The sequence below is a fragment of the Athene cunicularia genome, assembly GCF_003259725.1.
Source record: "Athene cunicularia isolate RWA chromosome 3 unlocalized genomic scaffold, athCun1 chr3_part1, whole genome shotgun sequence".
In the NCBI taxonomy this organism is placed as follows: Eukaryota; Metazoa; Chordata; class Aves; order Strigiformes; family Strigidae; genus Athene; species Athene cunicularia.
In genome coordinates, this window is record NW_020799097.1 from 69,773,975 (window position 1) to 69,796,937 (window position 22,963).

The 22,963-nt window shown below is 37.8% G+C and overlaps 1 protein-coding gene across 1 annotated transcript in view; it reads left to right on the forward strand.

Annotated features, from left to right (window-relative positions):
- SYNE1 (spectrin repeat containing nuclear envelope protein 1) overlaps nt 1-22,963 on the forward strand; it is a 317,817-nt gene that overhangs the window by 266,781 nt on the left and 28,073 nt on the right. The window contains exons 125-133 of the mRNA XM_026844552.1: nt 3,111-3,205; nt 4,195-4,429; nt 5,145-5,339; nt 7,276-7,401; nt 8,173-8,328; nt 10,244-10,402; nt 10,898-11,064; nt 17,801-17,963; nt 21,551-21,738. Coding sequence (XP_026700353.1) covers nt 3,111-3,205; nt 4,195-4,429; nt 5,145-5,339; nt 7,276-7,401; nt 8,173-8,328; nt 10,244-10,402; nt 10,898-11,064; nt 17,801-17,963; nt 21,551-21,738 — 1,484 coding nt within the window. The remainder of the gene's footprint in view (nt 1-3,110; nt 3,206-4,194; nt 4,430-5,144; nt 5,340-7,275; nt 7,402-8,172; nt 8,329-10,243; nt 10,403-10,897; nt 11,065-17,800; nt 17,964-21,550; nt 21,739-22,963) is intronic.

A 22,963-nucleotide genomic window follows, 5' to 3' on the forward strand; every position in this document is an offset into this window, starting at 1 on the left:
TGTATTCAGTGTAGCCTCAATCTGTCAGCAGTGCTGGGAGATGTTGTTGCCTCCTGTGCTTCATCCATGCCCCCTAACTTGACAGAAATAGATGTGGCAGGAAGTAAAATTTCTGCCTTCTTGGTTACCTTTATGAAATTCACAACCCCACAGTATTGTGGTTTTGTTCATGAAATAGTATAGCAATTAGTTTCCCTCTGGTTCAGGCTCAGTCATTCATAAGAGCCAGAGTATTCAAAGTACACTATCAAGTATTTCTGCAAGGAAATTAGACACTGTCTATGGGAAAATTTATGACCTGGGTAATGTTTTCAAAATTAACTCAATGATTCAGAGAGGCAGAATCTCATTTTGAAAAATTAGTCTATCGTCTAAAAGTCCTAAGCTACATAAAATGTGCTTGAGGGATTTAATTGTGCAGGTGCCAGTGGGTATTTTGCTGGCAGTAGAAGATGCAGGGATTGGTACGTCACAGTCTGAGCTGGTGGAAAGCCATGTAAGAGGGAAGAAATCTGAATTTGGGGTATATTGACTCTCAGTTCATGCAAGAGTAAACTTCCATCAACTGCAAACAACATTACTAAAAAATCTCAAGCGTCAGTATATTTTGTCTTTTAATCTCTCTGAAAATATTTTGGACATGGAGCGAGTCCATTCCTGAGCTGATGCCTGGGTGTACCTTCATCAACACAAGAATACTCCTAAACAACCTTATCTAGAGATATATACTATTACTAAAAGAAATTATGTTAAATTTAAGTAGTATATACTTAAGTCATCTTTGTTTAAGGAGCATTTAGGTAATTTTTTTGTCTTAATTCCTATTTAAGCAATCAGAGAGTTTTAAAATCATTCATAGAATCAAAATAGTTTGGGTTGGAAGGGACCTTAAAGATCATCTATTTCTAACCCCCCTGCCATGGGCAGGGACCCCATCCAACCTGGCCTTGAACACTTCCAGGCATCCACAGGGCATCCACAGCTTCTCTGGGCAACCTGTTCCAGTGTCTCACCAACCTCACAGTAAAGAATTTCTTCCTAATAGCTAATCTAAATCTACCCTCTTTCAGTTTAAAACCATTACCCCTTGTCCTATCACTGCATGTCCTTGTAAAAAGAGTCCTTCCCCATCTTTCCTGTAGGCCACCTCTAAGTATTCAAAGGCCACTATAAGGTCTCCCCAGAGCCTTCTCTTCTCCAGGCTGCAGAACCCCAACTCTCTCAGCCTGTCTTCATAGGAGAGGTGCTCCAGCCCCCTGATCATCTTCATGATCCTCTTGTAGACCCACTTGTGCAGGTCCATTACTTTCTTACACTGGGGGCCCAGAGCTGAACGCAGTACTCCAGGTGGGGTCTCATGAGAGCAGAGGGGGAGAATCCCCTCCCTCGACCTGCTGGCCACACTTCTCTTGATGCAGCCCAAGATACGGTTGGCTTTCTGAGCTGCAAGAGCACATTGCTGGGTCATATTCAGTTTTTCATCCCCTAATACCTCCAAGTCCTTCTCCTCAGGACTGCTCTCAATCTACGCATCGCCCAGCCTGTATTTGTGCTTGGGATTGCCCCAACCCATGTGCAGAATCTTGCACTTGATATTGTTGAACTCCATGAGGTTTGCACTGGCCTACCTCTCAAGCTTGCCAAGGTCCCTCTGGTTGGCACATCCCTTCCCTCCAGCGTGTCAACCGCACCGCAAATCTGGTGGTGTTGGCAAAGCTTGCTGAGGGTGCACTCAGTCCCACTGTCCATGTCACCAACAAAGATGTTAAACAGCACTGGTCCTGGTACCAACCGTTGAGGAACACCACTCATCAGTGCTCTCCACCTGGACATCAAGCCATTGACCACAACTCTTTGAGTTCAACCGTCCAGCCAATTCTTTATCCACCAAGTGGTCCATCCATCAAATCCATGTCTCTCCAATTAAGAGACAAGGATATCATGCAATGCTTTGCACAAGTCCAGGTTGATGACATCATTTGCTTTTCTCTTATCCACCAACGCTGCAACCCTGTTGTAGAAGGCCACCAAGTATGTCGGGCACAATTTGCCCTTAGTGAAGCCATGTTGGCTGTCACCAATGAACTCTATATTTTCCATGTGCCCTAGTACAGTTTCCAGGAGGATCCTCGCCATGATCTTGCTGGGCACAGAGGTGAAACTAACTGGCCTGTAGTTCCCTCCATCATCCTTTTTTCCATTTAAAAATGGGGGTTATATTTCTGCTTTTCCAGTCAGTAGGAACTTCACCGGACTGCCACAACTTCTCAAGTATGATGGGTAGTGGCTTAGCCACTTCATCTGCCAGTTCTCTCAGGACACACAGATGGATTTCATCAGGTCCCATGGACTTACACACCTTCAGGTTGCTTAGGTCATCTCAAACCTGATCTTCTTGTATAGTGGATGGTTCTTCATTCTCCTAGTCCCTGCCTTTGCCTTCTACATCTTGGGCAGTGTGGCTGGAGTACTCGCTGGTGAAGACTGAGGCAAAAATGTCATTGAGTACCTCAGCCTTCTCCCAGGTAACCAGGTCAACCAGGTATTGTGAAATTTTATTGTGACTGATGGGGAAAAATGGAAAATAAATGGGAAAAATTGGAAGTGGAAAATTGATTTCTAGCTCCTACACGTGGCTGGCCATGTCTTTTAAAGTTCTGTAGACAGTGTAAAATTGTATTAAAAGTTTGTATAACACTATCATACACAATCTATGCATAAATTCAATTTAACAAGGCAAAGGGCTGTAATATTCTTAAACATCTCAGAAAATAAAAAGTACACTTCCTGTCCATGAAATAAATACTCTGCATTTTTTGTAAAGTATAGTGCAAATCATACAATTGTACTCAGAGACATAAAACCTATCTCCTGTTGATATTAGCTGTTTAATAGTTTTTTTAAATCTCAAGGAAATAATAATTGCTAGAAGCAGAAAGTAAATGCAGCAATAAGATTTTTAAATGTGTTTCTATTTAAATTCATGATAAAACTCTCATCAAATTCATTTGAAATTATATAAAATACATGAAAATTAATTTTTACCAGTGCAAACAGATAGAATTAAAATGTAAGATCTCGTTTTAACATCCTTGTTTCCTGTACAACAGCTATTCCAGGCAGAGATGTTCAGCCGCCAGCAGATTTTACATTCAATTATCTCTGATGGGCAGCACCTCCTAGAACAAGGACAGGTGGATGACAGGTAGCTGTTCCTGGTGTTGTTGCTGCTGTTGGTTATGTGAAGTAATACTTAAGACTATTGGGGGACTTCCAAACAGAGAAGTTATCAGATGTCAGTGTTCAGATCATGTTCTTCTGGGGCAGAAGTTACTATCACTGTGGCTAAGTTACTAATTAGCCAGTTCTTAAATAAGACGGTGTTCTTTAGGATGCTCTGTGGTATGTGAAGGTGTGAATGCATTTGGGAATACAACAGCCTTCAGGCTGCTTCTCTAACAAAGATTTGTCTTGTATTATCAAGCATGTTACATATATGTCTGTTTTGATGTACTTTCAAAATGTCACGTTTTCAAAGGAGCCTGCAGTGACAGATTTAGTGAGTTATGCTTGATTTATGCCAGCTGGAGATTTGTCTCTACCAAGAGGATTCCTTACTGCCATTTATAATCACCTGCAGCCTAAATGTGAAGGAATAGGAATTCATTGCTGTCTGAGATTTTATTTTAAATGCTTGTGATCAAATAAATGAAAAACTGCTTCACACTTGTGCATATGCATTGACATTGCTAAGGGTATCATGGTCCTAATAGATTTATTGGGATTTGGGAATACTGTTAATGCTGTGTATATCTTATGTCTGCTCTGAGCTTGGTAGTAAATCTGGGGTGAATTGTGAAATGTCCATGATTTACTATGAATTTGGCTAATCCAAACTGGTAAAACCTGTGGGTTTTCTTTATATATTTCTGTGGAGAAAGTAGAAGTTTTATGTGTTAAAGGTCTGGGATTTTTAAGGCCTCAATAATTGGAGCTCTTTGATTCTCCCAGTACATGAAGTGTGAAGTTCTCATCCTCAGTCAGCTATCATGAGTCTTCAGTTCTTCTCTTCTTGTGTTTCATAATTGACAGCCAGAAAACACCTTCCTTTTCCTTTCAATTTATTTCATTAAACAAATAGATTAAAATTTGAAGGTTACTATGTATTTTTATTTATTTATCTATTTATAATAGGGATGAATTTAATCTGAAGCTGACTCTTCTAAGCAATCAATGGCAAGGAGTAATTCGCCGGGCACAGCAGAGGAGGGGGATCATTGACAGTCAGATACATCAGTGGCAACGCTATAGGGAAATGGCAGAGAAGCTGCGCAAGTGGCTGGTGGAAATATCCTGTCAGCTAGTGAGTGGGCTGGGCAATGTTCCCATCCCATTGCAGCAAGCCAGAGCACTGCTGGATGAAGTGCAGGTATGTCCAGTGTGTTTGAAGAAAGAGGAACAAATCCCCACCCTTTTTACAGCCTTCATCATTTAAAACACTGTTAAAGATATATTAGATTCAGACTATGCTTTGCAGAAAGCAATATTGGATATTAAATTGTCTTTGGAACTGGCATAGCCTCAGAAGCAGCAGTATGATGGAAATGAAGTTCATAAAGAACATGCAACAGAGAACTTACTCAGCCCTCTTTCTCAAGCCTTGTTTGCTTCTGGTTTTGCTTTGTAGCTAACATCACACAAACTGTCTGAAAAAAACAATATCCTGTTTGAGGAATGTATTCTAACTAAGAAAAAAGGACACCTTGAGTATCCATCTGAATGTGAGCTTAATAGTATCTATTGAGCAGCTTGTGTCTTCAAGCCTTTGGGATGGAAGATACATATAATAATAAACCTTATAAGTATAACAGGCTCTAGGAGGAACTATTTCTCTTTAAGAGCAATGGAGATATTGATATTAATGAAGAGAAGGAAGTCTTTAATGACTTTATCTCCTTGGAGGAATTTTCTAAAAGTCTGCTGCAGTAAATGACTGTGAAAAGGTTAGGGTAAAGCATTTGGGCAGTAATGCATACTTAAGCCAAGGTATGCAATCAAATAAAGTATGGGCTTGAGAATGAATTATATTGAATTCTTAATTGTAATTAAGAAGAAAAAGCTGACAGAAAACTTGCTATTTTCAGCTTAAAGAGAAAGTTCTCCTAAGACAGCAAGGGAGTTATATCCTCACTGTGGAAGCTGGGAAGCAACTATTGCTCTCTGCTGACAGTGAAGCTGAGGCAGCCCTGCAGACAGAACTTACCGAAATTCAGGAGCGCTGGAAGATAGCTAGCACCCAACTGGAGCAACAAAAGAAACAGCTTGCTTTACTACTGAAAGTAAGTGTGTGATTTCTTCTGTACATCTTCAGCAAGTTCGTGGTTTCTCACTGTGTATGCTGTTGAAGAAAAGCATTCTCAAGAGATAAGCACAAATCCAGAAATTGCGTATACGCTACATGAGCTTGCAGTTTCATTCCACCACCTCTGAAACTAGGAATGGTAGTACTTCACACTAGACTTGTATGTTGTTGATGTCTCTTAATTGGTATTTCCAGAACACTGCCGATAAAGGATATTACTACCAGTCCTATTTTCAACATATAGTAAAATATATTTTATTTTGTACAACGCTGGTTAATTTTTATACATGCTGCACTGAAAATATACCTGCCTTATTCCCTCTACATGCCGATGTCAAGATCCATCTAGCAACGTCGTAGTCTGTGTTTCCTTCCAGTGTCTTGAGTATTAGCTAGTTTAAATAAACTTCAGTGATCTTGGAGAAGGGACACTTGAACTTTATTTTGTTATAAGTAGTGTCCAAAATGCCTGCTAACCTCACTTTAAATACTGAAGATGATAGGCTGGAATTTAAATTGGGTCTGTCTGATTTTCTCTCACTCATTCTAGGGAGGATAATGAAAATTGGAATTGTGTATATTAATAGAATAAGGCAAGTGCCTTTAGTGAGGTTTCAGAAATCTAATAGAATTACAGAATTACACTTTAGTTTTGTTTGAAAGTAGCAAGAAGCAAAGCAGTGCAAGAAAATGAAATATTATTTTGGAAAAGTTCAGATAAGTAACTTTTTCTTCCTCTTTCAAGCCTTGTTCATCATACCTCAGCTTCTAGTGGGGGAATTATGTCAGGAAATTTTAGTCATGAAAGCTGTTACTGGAGAGACTGAAGCTTCCGTGGTATATTGTCCCAATGAAAATATGGAACTTAATGCTTGACAGTGAAGAAGTAGGGACATTGCCATGCAAATTGCATAAATTATCTCATAAATATCAAGCCTTATTACATTAAGCTATCGTGTTCTTAATTACATGACTTTTTAGTGGTCTTCTAACCATGTGGGAAGCATAAGTGTATATTCTGGAAGAGTATGTGTTGCATTAAGAAAATCACAGGCTATTGTCATGTAAGATCATATTACTAAGGAGAGAAGAAAGAAGACACTAAAGAGAAGAGGTTTTTGTAAGACCTGTTGTTTTTAATTCTCCATCCTGAAGATGATCATGAAATACTGGCATAGATTGAAAAAAAAAATGGCAGGAGAGAAATACAAAGGCAGTGTCAGAAGGAGAGTATCTTGAAACCGAAGACTAAGAGAAACAAGTTCCATATTTTCTGGTATCATACAACTGGCATTCCTTATGGGTTGACTGACTTACTAGACATCTTTCTGTCTGTGAGTACCTTTTTAATAGGCTTTAGCAAGCTAGGCAGGTAAAACCATACTGTCACATGATTGGGATGGTTTGATTGCATTAGACACATTTAAAATTTTGGAAAGTATACAAACACTATAGCTGGGGGTAGCTGATAGAATCATAATTTAAAGGAGATACTATAGGTTCTTCAATCGACCTGAATTTGCAGTATCCCCAACAACATTTTTTCCCTGGAGATTAATGCACCTGAATGGAGCTTTTGTCAAGGAACAATGGCATATTTAATATAAACATTCAAGAAAGGAAGTGGAAAATAATTTTGTCACCGAGAGGCTTTTCTGAAAGGATGGAGTAGAATCTAGACAATGTTGGGGCAACAGGGGCTTTGGCTTGTGTATTTCTATTAGCAGAGACCTGCACACAAAAAATTTGACACAACTCAAGCTCTGAGACTATGAGTATTATTTAGAGGAGGATTTCAGGACATGTTATTAGTATAAAAAAAGTTTTCACTGTTCAGTGGTTAATTAGGCAAATCAACTGACATAGGTATAATCCAGATCTGAATTGAAGTCTAATAAACATTCTGCTTTCAGGACTGGGAAGAATCTGAAAAGGGCATCGGAGACTCCCTGGAGAAGCTAAGATCATTCAAAAAAAAGCTTTCTCAACCTTTGCCAGAACACCATGATGAATTGCATGCAGAGCAGATTCGTTGCAAGGTAAAACACTTACTCTGACTGTTGTCTCATCTTTGTTTGAATTTGTGCAGTAAGCTGTTCCATTGTTATAGGCTTCACACTACTGACTATGCAAACCAGTCAGACATCCCTATGAGAAGAAACTATCCATGTAACATTTGGAAAGCATAATACTTGAGTGATCTCACTATAATGCAAATCCTGCAGGGTAAATACAGATCTGATCAAAGTAAGATCAGAACAACGTCTGAAAAGTACAGTAGAAGCGCTAGATACTGGTGTGTTTTCATTCTAGAAATTCTAATTTGAAATTTAAACTCATGGTATCTAAACTGTTGGTCTAGTGCTTTTTATTTGAGGTAAGATTACTGTGAGGGATCTTAGATAACATTTCTGTGCAGTATTCTTTGCAGTATTCTTTGCAGTTTAGAAATGGATTACAACTTGAAAATATTTTCAGCACAGAGAAGTCCAAACCAATACTTGGAATTCTCAAATACCTTTGAACTTTAGAGAGATTTGAGTAATATATTAGTTTGTGACTACTTGTTACAAGGCTGACATAACATTCTCTATTGGGGAGTTACCTCTCATAACTCTGAAGATATTTGGACATATGCAGTTGGTGGGATTTTTTCAAACAGGGCTGAAACAGTCTGCTTGAATGGTGGGTCTGCTCAGATATGACTTAAATTCAGTAGGATATCAATGCTTGTCTTCATGCTTCATCAACACATTCAGATTTTTATTTGTTAGCAAACTGGTCTTTTTTCCATGTGCACTTCTTTTAAGGAGTTAGAGAATGCTGTTGAAGGATGGACAGATGACCTTGCACACCTCTCTCTACTGAAGGAAACCCTGTCTATATATATCAGCGCAGAAGATATCTCAATCCTTAGTGAGCGCATAGAGCTTCTACACAGACAGTGGGAGGAGCTGTGCCACCAGGCAAGTATAGTACTGAGCACTGATTCAGACTACAAAATGTTGGGAGAAAAATTGAATGCAAGTGGCAGCTTTTAGAAAAGATGCATGTAGGCACACTCAGATTCAAAACTGAATTTGTGCTGAATCAGGGAAAACATCAGTTGAAATGCTTCCTTTAGTTATTGCTAGTGGTTTTAGATCTCTTGAACTTTGTTATCGCCATGAGGTCATATTTAAGCAGTGCTGACAAACCAGCAAAAAAAGTCACACTGTGTGCTGTGGGACTGTGGCATGGCTGCCTGGGGGAAAAACAGAAGTAATACAGTTTGCTTTGGTGGAGGAGGTGTGCTCAGACAGGATGTCCCCTCCCTGCTCAACATTACTGTATTGTACCTCCAGTTATACTGATAGCTCCTGCTGCTTCAGACATTGGAGTATGCATTTCTCTTAGTCTGAGGGTGACTTGCTTAGCTGCAAAACGAGCTGAAGAGTATTGTTTGATTTTTCAGGTGCGTCATGCTATTAGTGTGTTGGTTGCCTCATTTTGCACTTAGAAATCCAGGTAGTGGAGTCTCCCTCACTCAACTTTTCAGATTATCCTAATGATATTTCTGTAGTTCAGTAAAGATTGCAGTCTGGATATATCAGGGCTAACTTTGAAATAGTTACTTCATGTAAGGTACCTGTGAAAGCTTCATAAACATCCCCAAAGTAGGAAAGATCCTTCACAGTTAACACCACAGAACTTGTAATGGGTTAGTTGCATTTGAATGAGCTGATGTAGGTACAGTAAAGTCAGTGCATGTATGCTTATGGTAAAGAAGGGGGACAAGTAAAGAAATTTTTTCTTAGTTTTCTGCATACTGGATGTTTCAGGATGTAACCTAGTGCAACACTTTGTTCAACCATTGGTTATTTCCGGAAAGCTGCCATCAAGTTTAGAACCGCAAAAAGGAAATGTGAGATCATGTGTATGCCCCCGTTAAACCTAACACAGTAGTTAAAGAACACATCACTTTTGTTTATGAAAGAGCAGATGCAGGCTTCGTATTCTCAGCTGAAAGGCTGAAGTTCAGAAACAACGCAGATTACAATGGGGAGGAAGTAAGTAGTTGTACAAATGTCTGAAACAGGAGAGATGACTTTGTTGCTCACCCTTTGCTGCTATTTTGATTTCAGTGCCTGTCTTTGTCTATTACTATTCATAGACTGAAATGTACCACTGCTATAGCAATTTCTTAAACATAGAAATGTTTTCCTTCCTCCTCTATTAACTGCAACATTTGCCTGTTAGATATTTTATGCCTATTCTCTCTTGTCAGGGCATGCCTCAGTCCTTTGGAGCCTCTCAAGGTGTCATGCCCATTCAGGAGAAATTAAATGAGTGTATTGGAACTCAAGTAGAAAATTGTTTATGCAAAATATAGTGTATCTTTGATTTTGTGATTGTACTTACAAATCATGCTCATGCACAAATCACACAGTCTTTTGGAGTTTGGCCTACAGTATGTATATATCTATTTTCTCCTTTGGTCAAGCATTTGTATCTTCCTCTTGGTTTAATATCTTAGAGGAAAAAGAAGCCATTAATGTACTTTATAACATTTTATAAGTGACCAAAATTGTAAGAAAATTTCTTTATCTTCTAATGAAAACTTTGGGCTAGAGACATAAAACAAGATATTGACAGGCTACTGAGCGTAACACTTGAATGCCTCTCTCAATGCATAGGATGTAGCTACCAGGAAACCTGAGGTTAACACTTGCCTCTAAACTTACAGGGAGTCACACAAAGTTTTTGCAGTACAACTCCAGTTTGTTTTAATGGCAAATAAGTGGCTGGAACACTTTTGCAGAGCCAGAGGTGTTCACACTGAAGCATTTCTTAAATACATTCACTATTTTGTTTTTATTTACTCTCTGCAAATGTTTTAAGGTCTCCTTACGTCGACAACAAGTTAGTGAAAGACTGAATGAGTGGGCTGTCTTCAGTGAGAAGAACAAGGAGCTCTGTGAGTGGTTGACACAAATGGAAAGTAAGGTTTCTCAAAATGGTGACATCCTCATAGAAGAAATGATTGAGAAACTTAAAAAGGTATAGTGCAATGTGTGTACACTTGCATACTGTTCTTCAACTGCTTACTTGTTTTGTGTTGCAAAGAGGATACTGAATTAGCTAAAAGTGAGGTTTTACCTTACGCTGATGTTTATAAGTTTTGGTAAGACTGTGTTTGTTTTTCTCTTGCTGTGCAGCATTTTCCTGTCTTTCTTGAGGTATGACCTCCCAGGATACCAGAAAATAAAGTGAATGCAAAGTCAAAGGCATCTGAATGGTTTAGTAAATGTCCAATCAGAATTACCTGTAATGAGTTTAACTGTAGCTGATATATTTGGTTTTTTAATTTTTTTTCATTCTTCTAATAAAGTTTTTCATGGTTGTACATCTAATATTTAAGAGATTGTCTCCCCACTGTACCAATCACCAAAACCACAACGTTCACTCATATTTTTGTATGGTTCCTTTAGTAGTGTAGAGCAGAGAGCATTCAGAATATGTAACCTGACTTCTGGATTACTTTTTACTGTCCAGGATTATCAAGAAGAAATTGCTGTAGCCCAGAAGAACAAAATCCAGCTCCAGCAAATGGGAGAGCGACTTGCTAAAGCCAGCCATGAGAGCAAGGCATCAGAGATTGAGTATAAACTTGGCAAGATCAATGACAGGTGGCAACATCTTCTAGATCTTATTGCAGCCAGGTAAAGCAATTATTTAGTTTCTAAATGCTATGTGAGACAAATTAATATGCCGCATGTCATGAATTTAATATATTTTTCCTATCTGCCTTTTCTTCATTAACTGTGAAATGAGTTTATTCTTAACCATCAACACATTTCTGTGAAATTCACTTTGCTGTTTTACTTTGTGGTACCTGACATAATTTCTTCAGGAAGAGTCAATTCAAAACATTACCTGCTAGAATGACATAGGATTGGTAGCAGTCAGATTTTAGTGAGCCTTGCTCCAGTACCATCTTACTCCAGATGAGTGCTTAAAACTGGGTGCAAATGTAGTTTTTCTAAAAAATTCTTGGCAGAGGAATCAAAACCGTGCATTTGTAGTTTTGGATTTGAGCAGAGCCGTTCCAAAACTAAGTCTTAGTTTTTCTGCCTGCTTACTTTTTCAGTGATAAAGAAAAGCAACTGCAAGTAGATGTATGAATATTGGGCTGAAAGACTGTTTTTACTCAAGGTCAAAAATATAACAGCAATTTTCATAACTTGAAGCACAGGATTATTGTTTGATATGTGAAGAAACTGGTTTATTTGTTTCAATACTTTCTGTTGAGTCGTGCTACAGCCTTCCTCCCATTACCGACAATGATTTTGCACAAAATATGTGCATACTTTATATTTTACACTTCTGTGATATAAGGACACACGAACTAGAATACTTTGGTCCTGTTACCAACAAAAGGGTTTGTTTATTTTCATCATCTTTTTTCACATGGTTTCACTGCATTCCTCCTCTGAAATCTGTAAGCATGGGAGCAGTAAATTTTATGTAAGCAGAAGCATTCTTGTGGCTCCAGCTCCTTTTATAGTGGTTCATTTTAAAGTAATGAACATTATATTTCTTACAGAACAATTAAGTCAGGAAGTGGTGCATTACAGTCGAGGAGCATGCTAATTTCAGAGGATGTGATACATCAGCAGTTGTTGAATATGAAGTACATTTGCCGTGGTTTTGTGTTTCTTTTAAAAAACCTACTCAGACAAATATTCAAATAATTCCTTCAGGAAATTTCTAGTGAAAAACACTTGCATTCGGGAACTGTAAAACTCATCCTTAAAAGATCTGTATTGTCTATTCAGTACTGGAGTTTAGTGTCCTCTATAGGGACAGGTGAGGGTTCATGAATTCTGTATCATTCTTGGGGTGGGGAGATATAAACTGCAATATTATATACATTTAAACTTTCTCATTCTGTTATCATGAAGCAGGATTTCAAGTCCTAGTTCTAAACTAATTTATGTAAAATATTTATTTACTTTTATTTCCAGATCATTTCAGCTTAGCCTTCTCAACTAGCATATTCAGCACTATTGTATGCCATTAAATATATGACCCTTTCCATTCCACTGCTTACTGAAGGGAGAAGAACTCAGCAAATTTCAACATTGCATAGATGGAGTGGAGAAATAAATAGTGGAGAGGTTTGGTGCTAGACTGTGGAACTTTTGCTAGTTTAGCTGTAGCTTAGAATGAGAGCAGTTAAAGCCCAAGTTGTTGATAAGTGTATGTAAAAAGTACTTGTATTGATGTTGAATTCCCACTGGGCAAAAGGTTTTGAATCTCCCAAAATAATTTTTAGCAGGCTCCAGAGGCTCTCTAGACTATGTTGTTATATATTGGGATGTGTTCCTGTTATGATATTTTGGAGTTTGGAATGTATCATATAACATGTTTTTCATTGCACTCAGCTTGTAAATGCAAATTAATTGTTCTGGAGTTGAGAATAAAATACATCTCTTCATATTCTGAATACCTGACAGCGTTAATAAATTATTAGAGCCTGCATGCTTTTCTGCAAAGCTACAGTCATCCCTTGCCTGGAGCATTTTTTTTACTGGTTTGTTTCTTACAGCTGTGAATGAATAAAAAGTGCTCTACTAAAATGTTTTAGTAATATGGTATGGTAATATGCATCCAGTCTGAATCTTTACCTGTTAGTTTTATTCTGTGCAGTGGAACTTCTCCATTCACCTGTAAATACTCTTTCATTCTTTCTCACATTCTATTTCCTTATCCACTTTTTTTAATTGCCTTTCCATTATGAAGAGGTCTGCAACTGCAGAAGAGACAGCTACAGAAAGGTAGCAGTGTCTCTGCATCAGAGGCTTCTGTTTCTGTCCTTCTAGAACATTTTCAGATTAATTTTTCTGATATGTCAGCCCAGTGCAAAAATGGTTACAGATGTTTACAACCAGGAAGCAGTGCTATTGCTACAACTGCTTAGGCTTTGCAGAGTTTTTTGTATGTGTTTTCATCCCTTCCCCTAGCACTCACAGTCCACATTCCTGGAGATAAGTCTGGCACATGTTGATGAATGCAAGTTTTATTTAGAAACATGACCACTTGTCACCATTCAGTCTCATGTTATCAAGCAACGGCTGCTAACATTTGTTTGGCATGCAACATTTTCTGTACAGTACTCACCAGCAAAGAGAAGTGTGTCCCCTTTCCTCCCCCCGCCCAAAGCACAGTGTTTGCAGACTTTTGGAGTGGAAGTTCTTCTGTTTTAATGCTGGAAAATTTCATGGTGGTGGCAGAGGACTTGCATGCTGTGAGGATGGCGGAGGACGGCAGTGTGGATTCAGATCTCCCAGACTGTAATTGTGATATCACAAGGCAGGCAGCTATTTTTGTTTGCTTTTGATTGATACGGTTCTTTCTGAAGTCTTGGCTTGCTATATCTAATTGAAATATTGATATGTAGAAATCAATATCTTAACAAGAAATTACAGTTTGCTGGTCAGTGTAAAAATAGCTGACAGTAATAACAGCACACTTTGCTTTACAGCTAGTACTTTTGGATCCCAGAATAACTTTTTGTTACTGATGCAGACTAGTAAATGCTCTTAGCTGTCTGAAAGAAACTGTAGAATGTTTTTACTGCTGTTTTTAAATACAAGAGCATGTACACACATGAGAGAAAGCAGACTTTGTATTTGTCTGCTCACTGTTAGTGTCATCAAAGGGGCATGGCTAAAAGCAAAAGGCAGAGAAGGAGAGAGGCTGTAAAGAAAGTATTTCAGACTTAACTTGCTGAGGCTGGTCTGTCCTTTACATATTAATGACTGTTTGTAACTACATGTAATACTTGAACTCAGCCTACATCATCTTGGATATTTGATTCAGCTGCTCTTTTTCCCTCTTTACATTATCTTTCCTGGAAGTTTTGGGGTTGTTCAGAGTTCTAGTAATTTACTCTTTGAAAGGGGAAACTGTGATCTGAAGAGCAAATATAACTGGCAGTACTTAGTGTCATGGTATGCAGTAGTACTGTACTTTGGACAAGTAATGTTTTTTAATCATAAAAAAGTTATTTTAAACCTGATTTTTTTTAAAAAAAAAACCTGTTTTTAATACTATATAATGTGTTTCACTATTTCATAGAGTGTTTCCTGAAACTCTGTCTCAAGTTCCAGGTAGATTTAAAAAAAAAAACAACCACCACCTTTTCTGCTTTCTACTGGCTTTGTACAGACTTAGCTAACATGCTCTTGCTGACTTCTTTGGTGTTGCTTTTAAAGTTTAATATTAGTAACCAGCTGTCTAAATGACTAAGGCCGTAGCTATGAGTTCTATATGATGCATTGTTCCTGTTTAGGTTTAAGTTGAATCTAAGGCTAATTTAGGACTAGTTGAATTAAAGGTACTTGTGCTTAATTTCGGCTCCCAGTTGTTCTCTCACTGCCTTTTCTTAATATAAAATAGACATTTTAAAGTTATTAAATTCTTGGGGAAACCAAGATGCAGTAATTGAAACATGAAAACATAAGCATCATAAGCCCATTCCAATTTTCAGGTAAGTTTTCATTAGTAAATCATAAAAACAAACAATTGAATTCTGCAGTATTTTCCTTTCTGAGAGTCTTAAGTATTTGTAAAGTGCAGCAAGACTGATATGTGTGCGTGTGTGTTATATAAAAAACAGCCTTTGAAAAAAACATGTCATGGGTCCAACCCTTTGATTTCAGTGTGGAATTTTCGTTATCAAGGAGAGGAGTTATTTCAAGTCTCTTGCAGTTAACAGCCATAGTGCTGCAACAAAGGCACGAGATGATTATTGGAATAATTAACTATTTAAACATAATCTTGTAAATGAAATCTCAAAAGGTCAAAATTACAGTTGGCTGGGGATTCTGCATACTCGTATAGTTTATAATTTGACCGTTGTCTCTAAGCAGACATTATTTGTACACAGGCACAATATTGAGATGAAGACCATAGGCATCTTGCCTTCTAAAATTCAGAAGGAATATTCATAGACATGATGGATAGCATCTATTATTTGTTCACAGATATGTTGAAGTAAGCCCAACATACTCCCAGAAACACTTCTTTATTTGCTTCTATTTGTACCATGGGCAAGGAACCTGTTAAGTTAGACTGGGTATAAAAAAAAAGAACAGTGTTAACAGTAAATGTATCAGGGGGCAGGAAGGGAGTTGTCCCTTTCTCTCTTTCTTTTTTTTTTTTTTTTTTTACAGGGAATTGCAACAATTTGGCGGGAAGGCAAGTTTAGCAGTAGGTTTTGGGTTTGGTTGGAGTGTTCTATTTCGTATGTCATGCTTTTTACCTTTTTCTCTGTTGGGTAACTTAAGTCATGTGGCTGAAAATAGCTCTCTGGGCTGGAGTAGTTTTTTGCTCTGGCAGGGATATATTTCCATGAAGTCTGCCTGAGTCAAAGAGGGCATCTTCTAACTAACAGGACAGGCCTTTTATCAGGTGTTGCAGGCAAAATGTAAATAAAATCCAGCACAGAGGTTAGGGCACTATACAGTTGCAAACAAAAAAAAAAAAAAACAGTCCAAAGCTTGGGTTTGCAAATGATAGAGTGACATTGCTGCTACATAGGGCTGGCATGACTCATTGTTCCCTTCCCCACTCCAGCATTCCTGCAAAGGATCAGCAGCATCCAGCCTTGAAAATCTAAGCAGAAAATGGGCAGGATTTCTTTCATTCCTCTTAATTAATGTCAGAGACTGGAAAGCTGTATGTGAGTTCTGAAAGAGTGATAACCAACCTTCTTGCTCACCCTATGAGCAAATTTTGATTTGTCCAAACCCACAGAGCACTGTATGTACAAACCATAGGTGATGAGGAGATGGTTCCCCCAGACATTGGTTGTTCTCATAGTTTCTCTCCAATGCTAAACATAAGCTGTGTTTTGGGATAACCTGATCATAGGGACTAAGGCAGTCTTTCAGTAGGATTGTGTTGACTTCAGTCCCTTAATAGCCAGATTTTCAGATTACACAGATTTTTTCTAAATTATCAAGATTTTTTTTCAGATCACAGTCCTGCAGCTGTTGGTCAGAGACTCTGGCAAAAGATGCATTCAAACTGTTCTTAAGTGTGTTTGGTGCTAAAGAGCCGCAGTGTGATCTAAAGAGAGGTCTAGAAAGAGACAAAAATTTGAAATATTTAACTTTTAAGTTTTTAAAGTTGACATTAAGATCTCTCCTCTTTTTTTTTTTTGTAAGAAAAGGACACCCATATTTGACTCTTAATGGTCAGCTGCACCTACTGTTTTAAATATGGAAACAACTGATAAATTTGATGGTTAGTGTTATGGAAAAACTGAGAATTGCTATGTTCAAATTATAGGATTGTCAGGTGGAGTTTTGTTTGATGAATCTGGCAGTCTTGTATATTTCAACCTTATTTAGTCAGTCCGTTCTCAGCTGCACTCATCTCTTAAAGCTTTCTGATACTGAAACACTTAGGTGGAAGAATAATAGAAGCATAAAAGATTCAGAACGCACTAATGTATGTTATGTAACATGGGGATAAGAAGGAAGGACTAAGGACGGTATTACTAACAGTCATTTTTGCAGTTGAAACAGGCTGAAGGAAATTCAGTCAAATTTTCCTCACTCTCTAATCTTAATGTTCCCTTGACTAAAAAATCCCCATTTAATTTTTCCAGGCCATTGCTGTTGCTGGGTCAGGGTCTCAAGAAAAATACTGCTATGTAACCATGCAGGAATTTTCACTAAGTTCTCAACTAGATTTCTCTCTCTAAAACTTACTTATTTTGGGACAGGTCTTCGCACTGGAACAGGTTGCACAGAGAGGAATGTTTCCCTACCCCTGAAAACATTCAAGGCCAGGTTGGATGGGGCTCTCAGTAACCTGATCTAGTTGAAGATGTCCCTGCTCATTGCAGGGGGGTTAGACTAGATGATCTTTAAAGGTCCCTTCAAATCCAAACCATTCTGTGATACTTAGTTCAATGTTTAGAAGTCACTGGGATGAAAAAGACCTATTCAGTCAATGCACTCCACCACCACTACTGGTTAAATGGATGTTATTTGTAGTCTAATAAGAACTTTTGTCATCTATTGGTCAAACGCACAGCTAAATTACTTAAATTGTTTTGGGGTTTTTATATGTGCAACTTCATTAAAAAAAAATATTTTCCTTAACAAATATTTAACTCAAGTGATAAAGGTACAGAAGCCTTGAAAATATTGTCTGGCATAGTAAGCCTTTAATTTTTCTTAACCTCAACCTATGAATGCAGTATACTATAATGCAGTATACTATATTTGCACATATAGTATACTTCTGTTACCTAATAATGGAAGACTTCAGAACAAAACTTGCCATCTAAGTTATATTTCTCTTAAAACTTCCTGAAACACATGCTGTGGAAATTCTCCTTCAGGGTGTACTTATGCTGCTGTTTCTCTCTCTTTACAGGGTAAAGAAGTTGAAGGAGACCCTCGTTGCAGTGCAGCAGCTGGATAAGAACATGAGTAGCCTGAGATCTTGGCTTGCCCACATTGAGTCAGAGCTGTCCAAACCTATCGTCTATGAAACTTGTGACTCTGAGGAGATACAAAGGAAGTTAAATGACCAGCAGGTAAAATACAACATATTTATCAGGTGCATGATGACATGGGGAGAACCAAAGTAGAGTGTTCTTGAGCTACCCATACCCAGCTCAATGCTGAAAGGGCATGAGGCAAGAACTGTTTAAATATCAAGGCAAGTGGTACTTACTGTGTCACCTATAGAGCCTTCTGCTGGTTTTGACATCGAATCCACCAGGAGCTGATTGACCTTTCTGAGAAAGGTAAGGCACCAAGAGATGTAACCTGAACGAGTTACTGCAATTGTTTTTCCTTTGGGATTTGTGGTTTTTGTTTGTTTGAATTGTCTGTTACCAGAAGCAAAACTGACACCTATTAGACCTTGCAAATTTTGCACATGCTTGAAAATTACTATTTTTAGCAACCTTTCTAACTTGGTTTTATTTTGCAGCTTGTTTGAGAATCACTTTGCACGCAACGATGCATGAGCTATACATGTGAAGTTAAAATTGATTGGTTTCTAGCACACAAAGCCTTTATGCAGCTCTAGAACAAAACAGTGAACACTGAAACAGGTAGAAAAATGTTAAGTCAACCAGTTTTGGATATTAAAACTGATGTTACTCCTAAGAAGATTTACTATACTTTCTCTTTCCTGTTCTACTTCACTGCTCAGTGCTGTTTTACTTAGAAGCACATTGCTGGGAGGACTGTTGTTGTGTTCCTGTTGGTTATTTATTGGCAAAAATACTTTTCTTGTGTCTCACTGGAGGTGAGTTGGATGCTCTCCTGATTTCTTTCTCTCATGGGAAGAGGAGTGCCAGAATGTTTGGGGAATAATTAATTTATGAACTGTACAAACTGGCATTTTGCTCTTTTAAGCTGAGTGTGGGACTGAGACCCAAGAAACCCCTCAGAGCTTTTGCTGTCTCCCCAGCTGATTTGCTACAAGGCTGTGCAGAACTCCTTATTAATATTCTATATGTAATTTACATAGGGATAATAATTTATAACACACAAGTGTCACTAATGAGTGGTGTTTCTGAGACACTAAAGTGCTGGACAGGGCTAAGCATTGCTATCAACAAAGTGGATACTTGAGATTTTTTACTGACATCCCTGTGCAGGCATCCCACAGTTTGTTACAACCACTTCTTAGGGAACTCTTTCTGACCACAGACACCCATGTATCTCTGCCTTGATGATGATTTGGTCTGATGACACTGCAATCCATGTTTATAATAACAATTAAAAAAACCTCACCCACCTTCAACATATGGTAACCAGTATTTTTATTAGTCAGAGGCTATATCGCTACCCACTGCATTTCAGAAGACCAGTACGTCAAACATCTCAAATATTTCATCCCTCTTTTTTCTTCTGTTAGTGATCTTACTTATTAGTTATATATAGTTATTTTCCATGTTTGATGTTCCACTGAGGTCATGTTATCTTCCCTGCTCATACTACTAACAGTTGTTAATATACAAAGTTAGGTTAAAAATACTATGCTGTGAAAGAGGAGGTGCAAATTTCACTTCTGTAACTCCATTATCTGTTTCTTAGCATCTACTTCAGGCAAGAATTCAGCCAGCTTTGCAGATTTCTTGTCTCTGTAGTGAAATTAAAGATACCATTCAGGCTGGATATCCTGGGGAAGGTAGGGTAACTTCACTGCAGTATTTTCCTAGGGTTGCAAACTGCATTTCAAGGATAACTTGTTTACTTTCTCAAATCTGCTACCACTTGAAATGTGGAAAAAATTATGCTTGCTCCTGTGTTGGTAAAGGAAAAGAAGGCTGTATGTGGGTGACAGCAGTGCATAATGATGCTCCTTTGCGAACTAACCCAAAGGCCAAATGTTCTCTGATAAAAAGAAAATTTTAAAATCTGGAAAAGAAATATAAGGCTATGGAGAGCAAACAGTGTATACATTGCTTGTAGAAAGGTTCTGTAGATGAATACAAAAGTTTAATCCTTAGGCATCCTCAGAACCACCAACTGTCAGTTCTTACTACTGCTCTACTCCAAAACAGCAGGGAGGAGATTGTATTACCTGAACTTCCTTAACCTCAAGTCTCATAGCTGTCTGAAGTATGTGTTTCATAAAACATTGCATCTGTTTATAGTATCCACCCTTATATAACATTTCAGGATGAGTAGAAAGAATAAGCACTTGGACATCACGATGAAAGAGTATTTTCCAGGCAAGTAAAGTGAAAGGGCCAGCACTAAGGAAGAAAACATTGTGATTTTCCACTTGATGGTCTCATGTAGATGTTCACAAAATAGCCTTCTGTTTCATAAATGAGAAGAGGCATTAAGTCCAACCCCAAATACTACAAACAACCAGATCAGATGGGTGATACAGGTTGACCATGCTTCGTTTCAAATTTGCTGAGGTTTTTAGATTTTACATTTAGATCTCATTTCCTGCTGAAATGCATTTTCAGAACATCCTACAGCTACATATAAGAAAATTTCCTCTAGTTAGACTTTAAATGTATGTAGACACAATATGTTGACACTATATTTCTCTTTGCAAGTTACAGTTTTTACTCCGCTGGCAAAATTATAAAGAGCAGTTTGTCTCTACTGTTCCTCAAGCTTCCAAGTTCTTGTTATCCTAAATAAAATTCCACATCTCTAATTGGCCTGACTGTTCTTTTCTTCATCTGAATCAGAAGTGAACATAGTATTCTAGATGCAATATATCACTTTTCAGTGTAGTCACATTAGTACTTCTTTGTCACTATTGGAGTTATGTTTTATTGCCTTTATTACTGTCTATCCTGATTTTTCCATCTAATATTCTGCTGATTCATTGCAAATATAGGCAGAAGTCAAGCAGGGTTTATTTTCTTTGCACTGATTCAACAGCAATAGTCAATTACTTTTGTGGCTTGTCTTGAACCTGTAGTTCAAAACTGAAGTTGAAACATTGCTTCAAGATGAAATATTATCATCAGTGTAGAACAAGCCATTGCAACCAAGAAACCAACAAAAAATAATACTGATCACATATAAGAAGTGCTAAGACAGTGTAAGGGCTGTCGTGAATTTTCCATATCCAGTGAAAATGCTATAAGTTTGGAAAGTTGAAATAAGAAAAATCTCCTACTAAGATGCACTGTTCAACATGTGCTGCTGCTCATCTCCATGTCAAACATGCCACTTCGCAGCTAGCTAACCTGGGGAAGAGTAGGTTCACAAAGAGTACCTCCAGATAACCCTTGCAGTATATAAGAACGTATTTTCTTGTCACACTTTTACTAACTTCTTCTTTACATTCTCTGTGATAATGGGAAAGGTCTGGAAATAACTTCACCATTTAGTAGTTAAGTTGATTAAATGTATGTGAAAGGTGCTCAGCTGAGCATGCAGAGCTCTGGCAGTTTGTCCCAGTTGATGGTTTGGTGTTCATAGTCCTGGGAGAGCTGTGCATGCTGCCAGATTCTCCTGGCCTCATTAATAACATTGCAACACCACTTGCACAGATGCAGTCTCTTAATAGGTATTCACTGGATGTTTTTCATCTGTTTGCAAGCTTATTAATTTTTTTTTAATAAGTAGAAGAGAAATGCATTTGTATTTATGCGTGTTTTTTTCTCTTAAGAATTCATTTCTTCACCTGCAGGAACTACAGAGGGACATAGAGAAACACAGCACTGGAGTGGCATCTGTTCTCAATCTGTGTGAAGTACTTCTTCATGACTGTGATGCTTGTGCCACAGAAGCAGAGTGTGACTCTATCCAGCAGGCTACACGCAATTTGGACAGAAGGTGGAGGAACATTTGTGCAATGTCAATGGAAAGACGACTTAAGTAAGTCTAAAAGGCCTACAAAGTAGTATTTCCTTCCACAGGTACAAATACAGGGTAGGATATATGTTATAGGGTTATAGTACTGAAGAAGAGGGTGTAAGGGTCAGATAAACTGAATAAGAGCCAATAGCTGTCATGCTGTGGGGAAAAAAAGACATTTTGGATTGCATTTTTATGTGCCTTTATACAAGGTACAGATAACAGTTACAAATTTTGCTCACGAGGCTTTTGATGGAATGATGATCATTTCCGATGCTTCATAGAAATGATGAGAGAGAAACTAGAGAAAGCTTAGATGGCACTTGCGACTCCAAGAGATATAGAAAACATGACCTAAAAGGGAGATTTGTAACAATTTTAATTTAGAACTACTGAGACTCATGGGGAAACTAGTTATTGAATGGGTGGAATGTTATTTCAGGTGTTAGGGTTTTCATGCACCTAATGTTCCTTAACAGTTTCCCTTATCTCTGAATTTGTTTATTTGGAAGTATTTTAGCACTGAACTCTCATCTGGAATTTCCTCATCTGCTCACCTTAGCTTTGTTGAGCAAGTGTAGGCTGTAGTGCCTGTGTATCTTGGGTGTGGTGTAGTTTACTGCACAGGCTTAGACCATTCCTACACCACATGCCAATGAAATCCAGAAGATTCATTGTTCTCTGTTCCCATCTAGCACAGCATGGGTGATTTTGATAGCCATAATGATGTAGCCTACATTGGGCTAATGCTATATACTCTGTGCTGATCAGTAATAAAACACGTTTAACTGTTTGAATTCCTGCATTTATGAAGATTTTTTATATGTCTTTTTAAGTTATGAATCTGATTTCTGTGATGTTTACACAATCATATCAAGAACTCTAGGTAAAGTTTATGGCTTTTCAAAATGCTGAATTGAAGTGTATATGATCTTGGTTCTGTAGGATATTCTTAATGGGTTTAGTAAAGTTTTCTTTATGAAAAAAAATGTTGCTGTTAAGTTGTCTGCTCTATATCCACAGATTGCTGACTTCAAGTAATTTTATATTATTGTCATGGTAATTCTTGTATTGTGTGTGTATATATATATATATATATATATATATATATAAAAATACAGCTTATAAATTCTATCTTGGCCACAGTCTTTCTCAAAAATACACAGATAAAATGCATACCTTTGTGTCCAGCAAATTAATTCATAACTGTTTTAAGTTAATGTGGAACAATGCATTGAACTCTTAT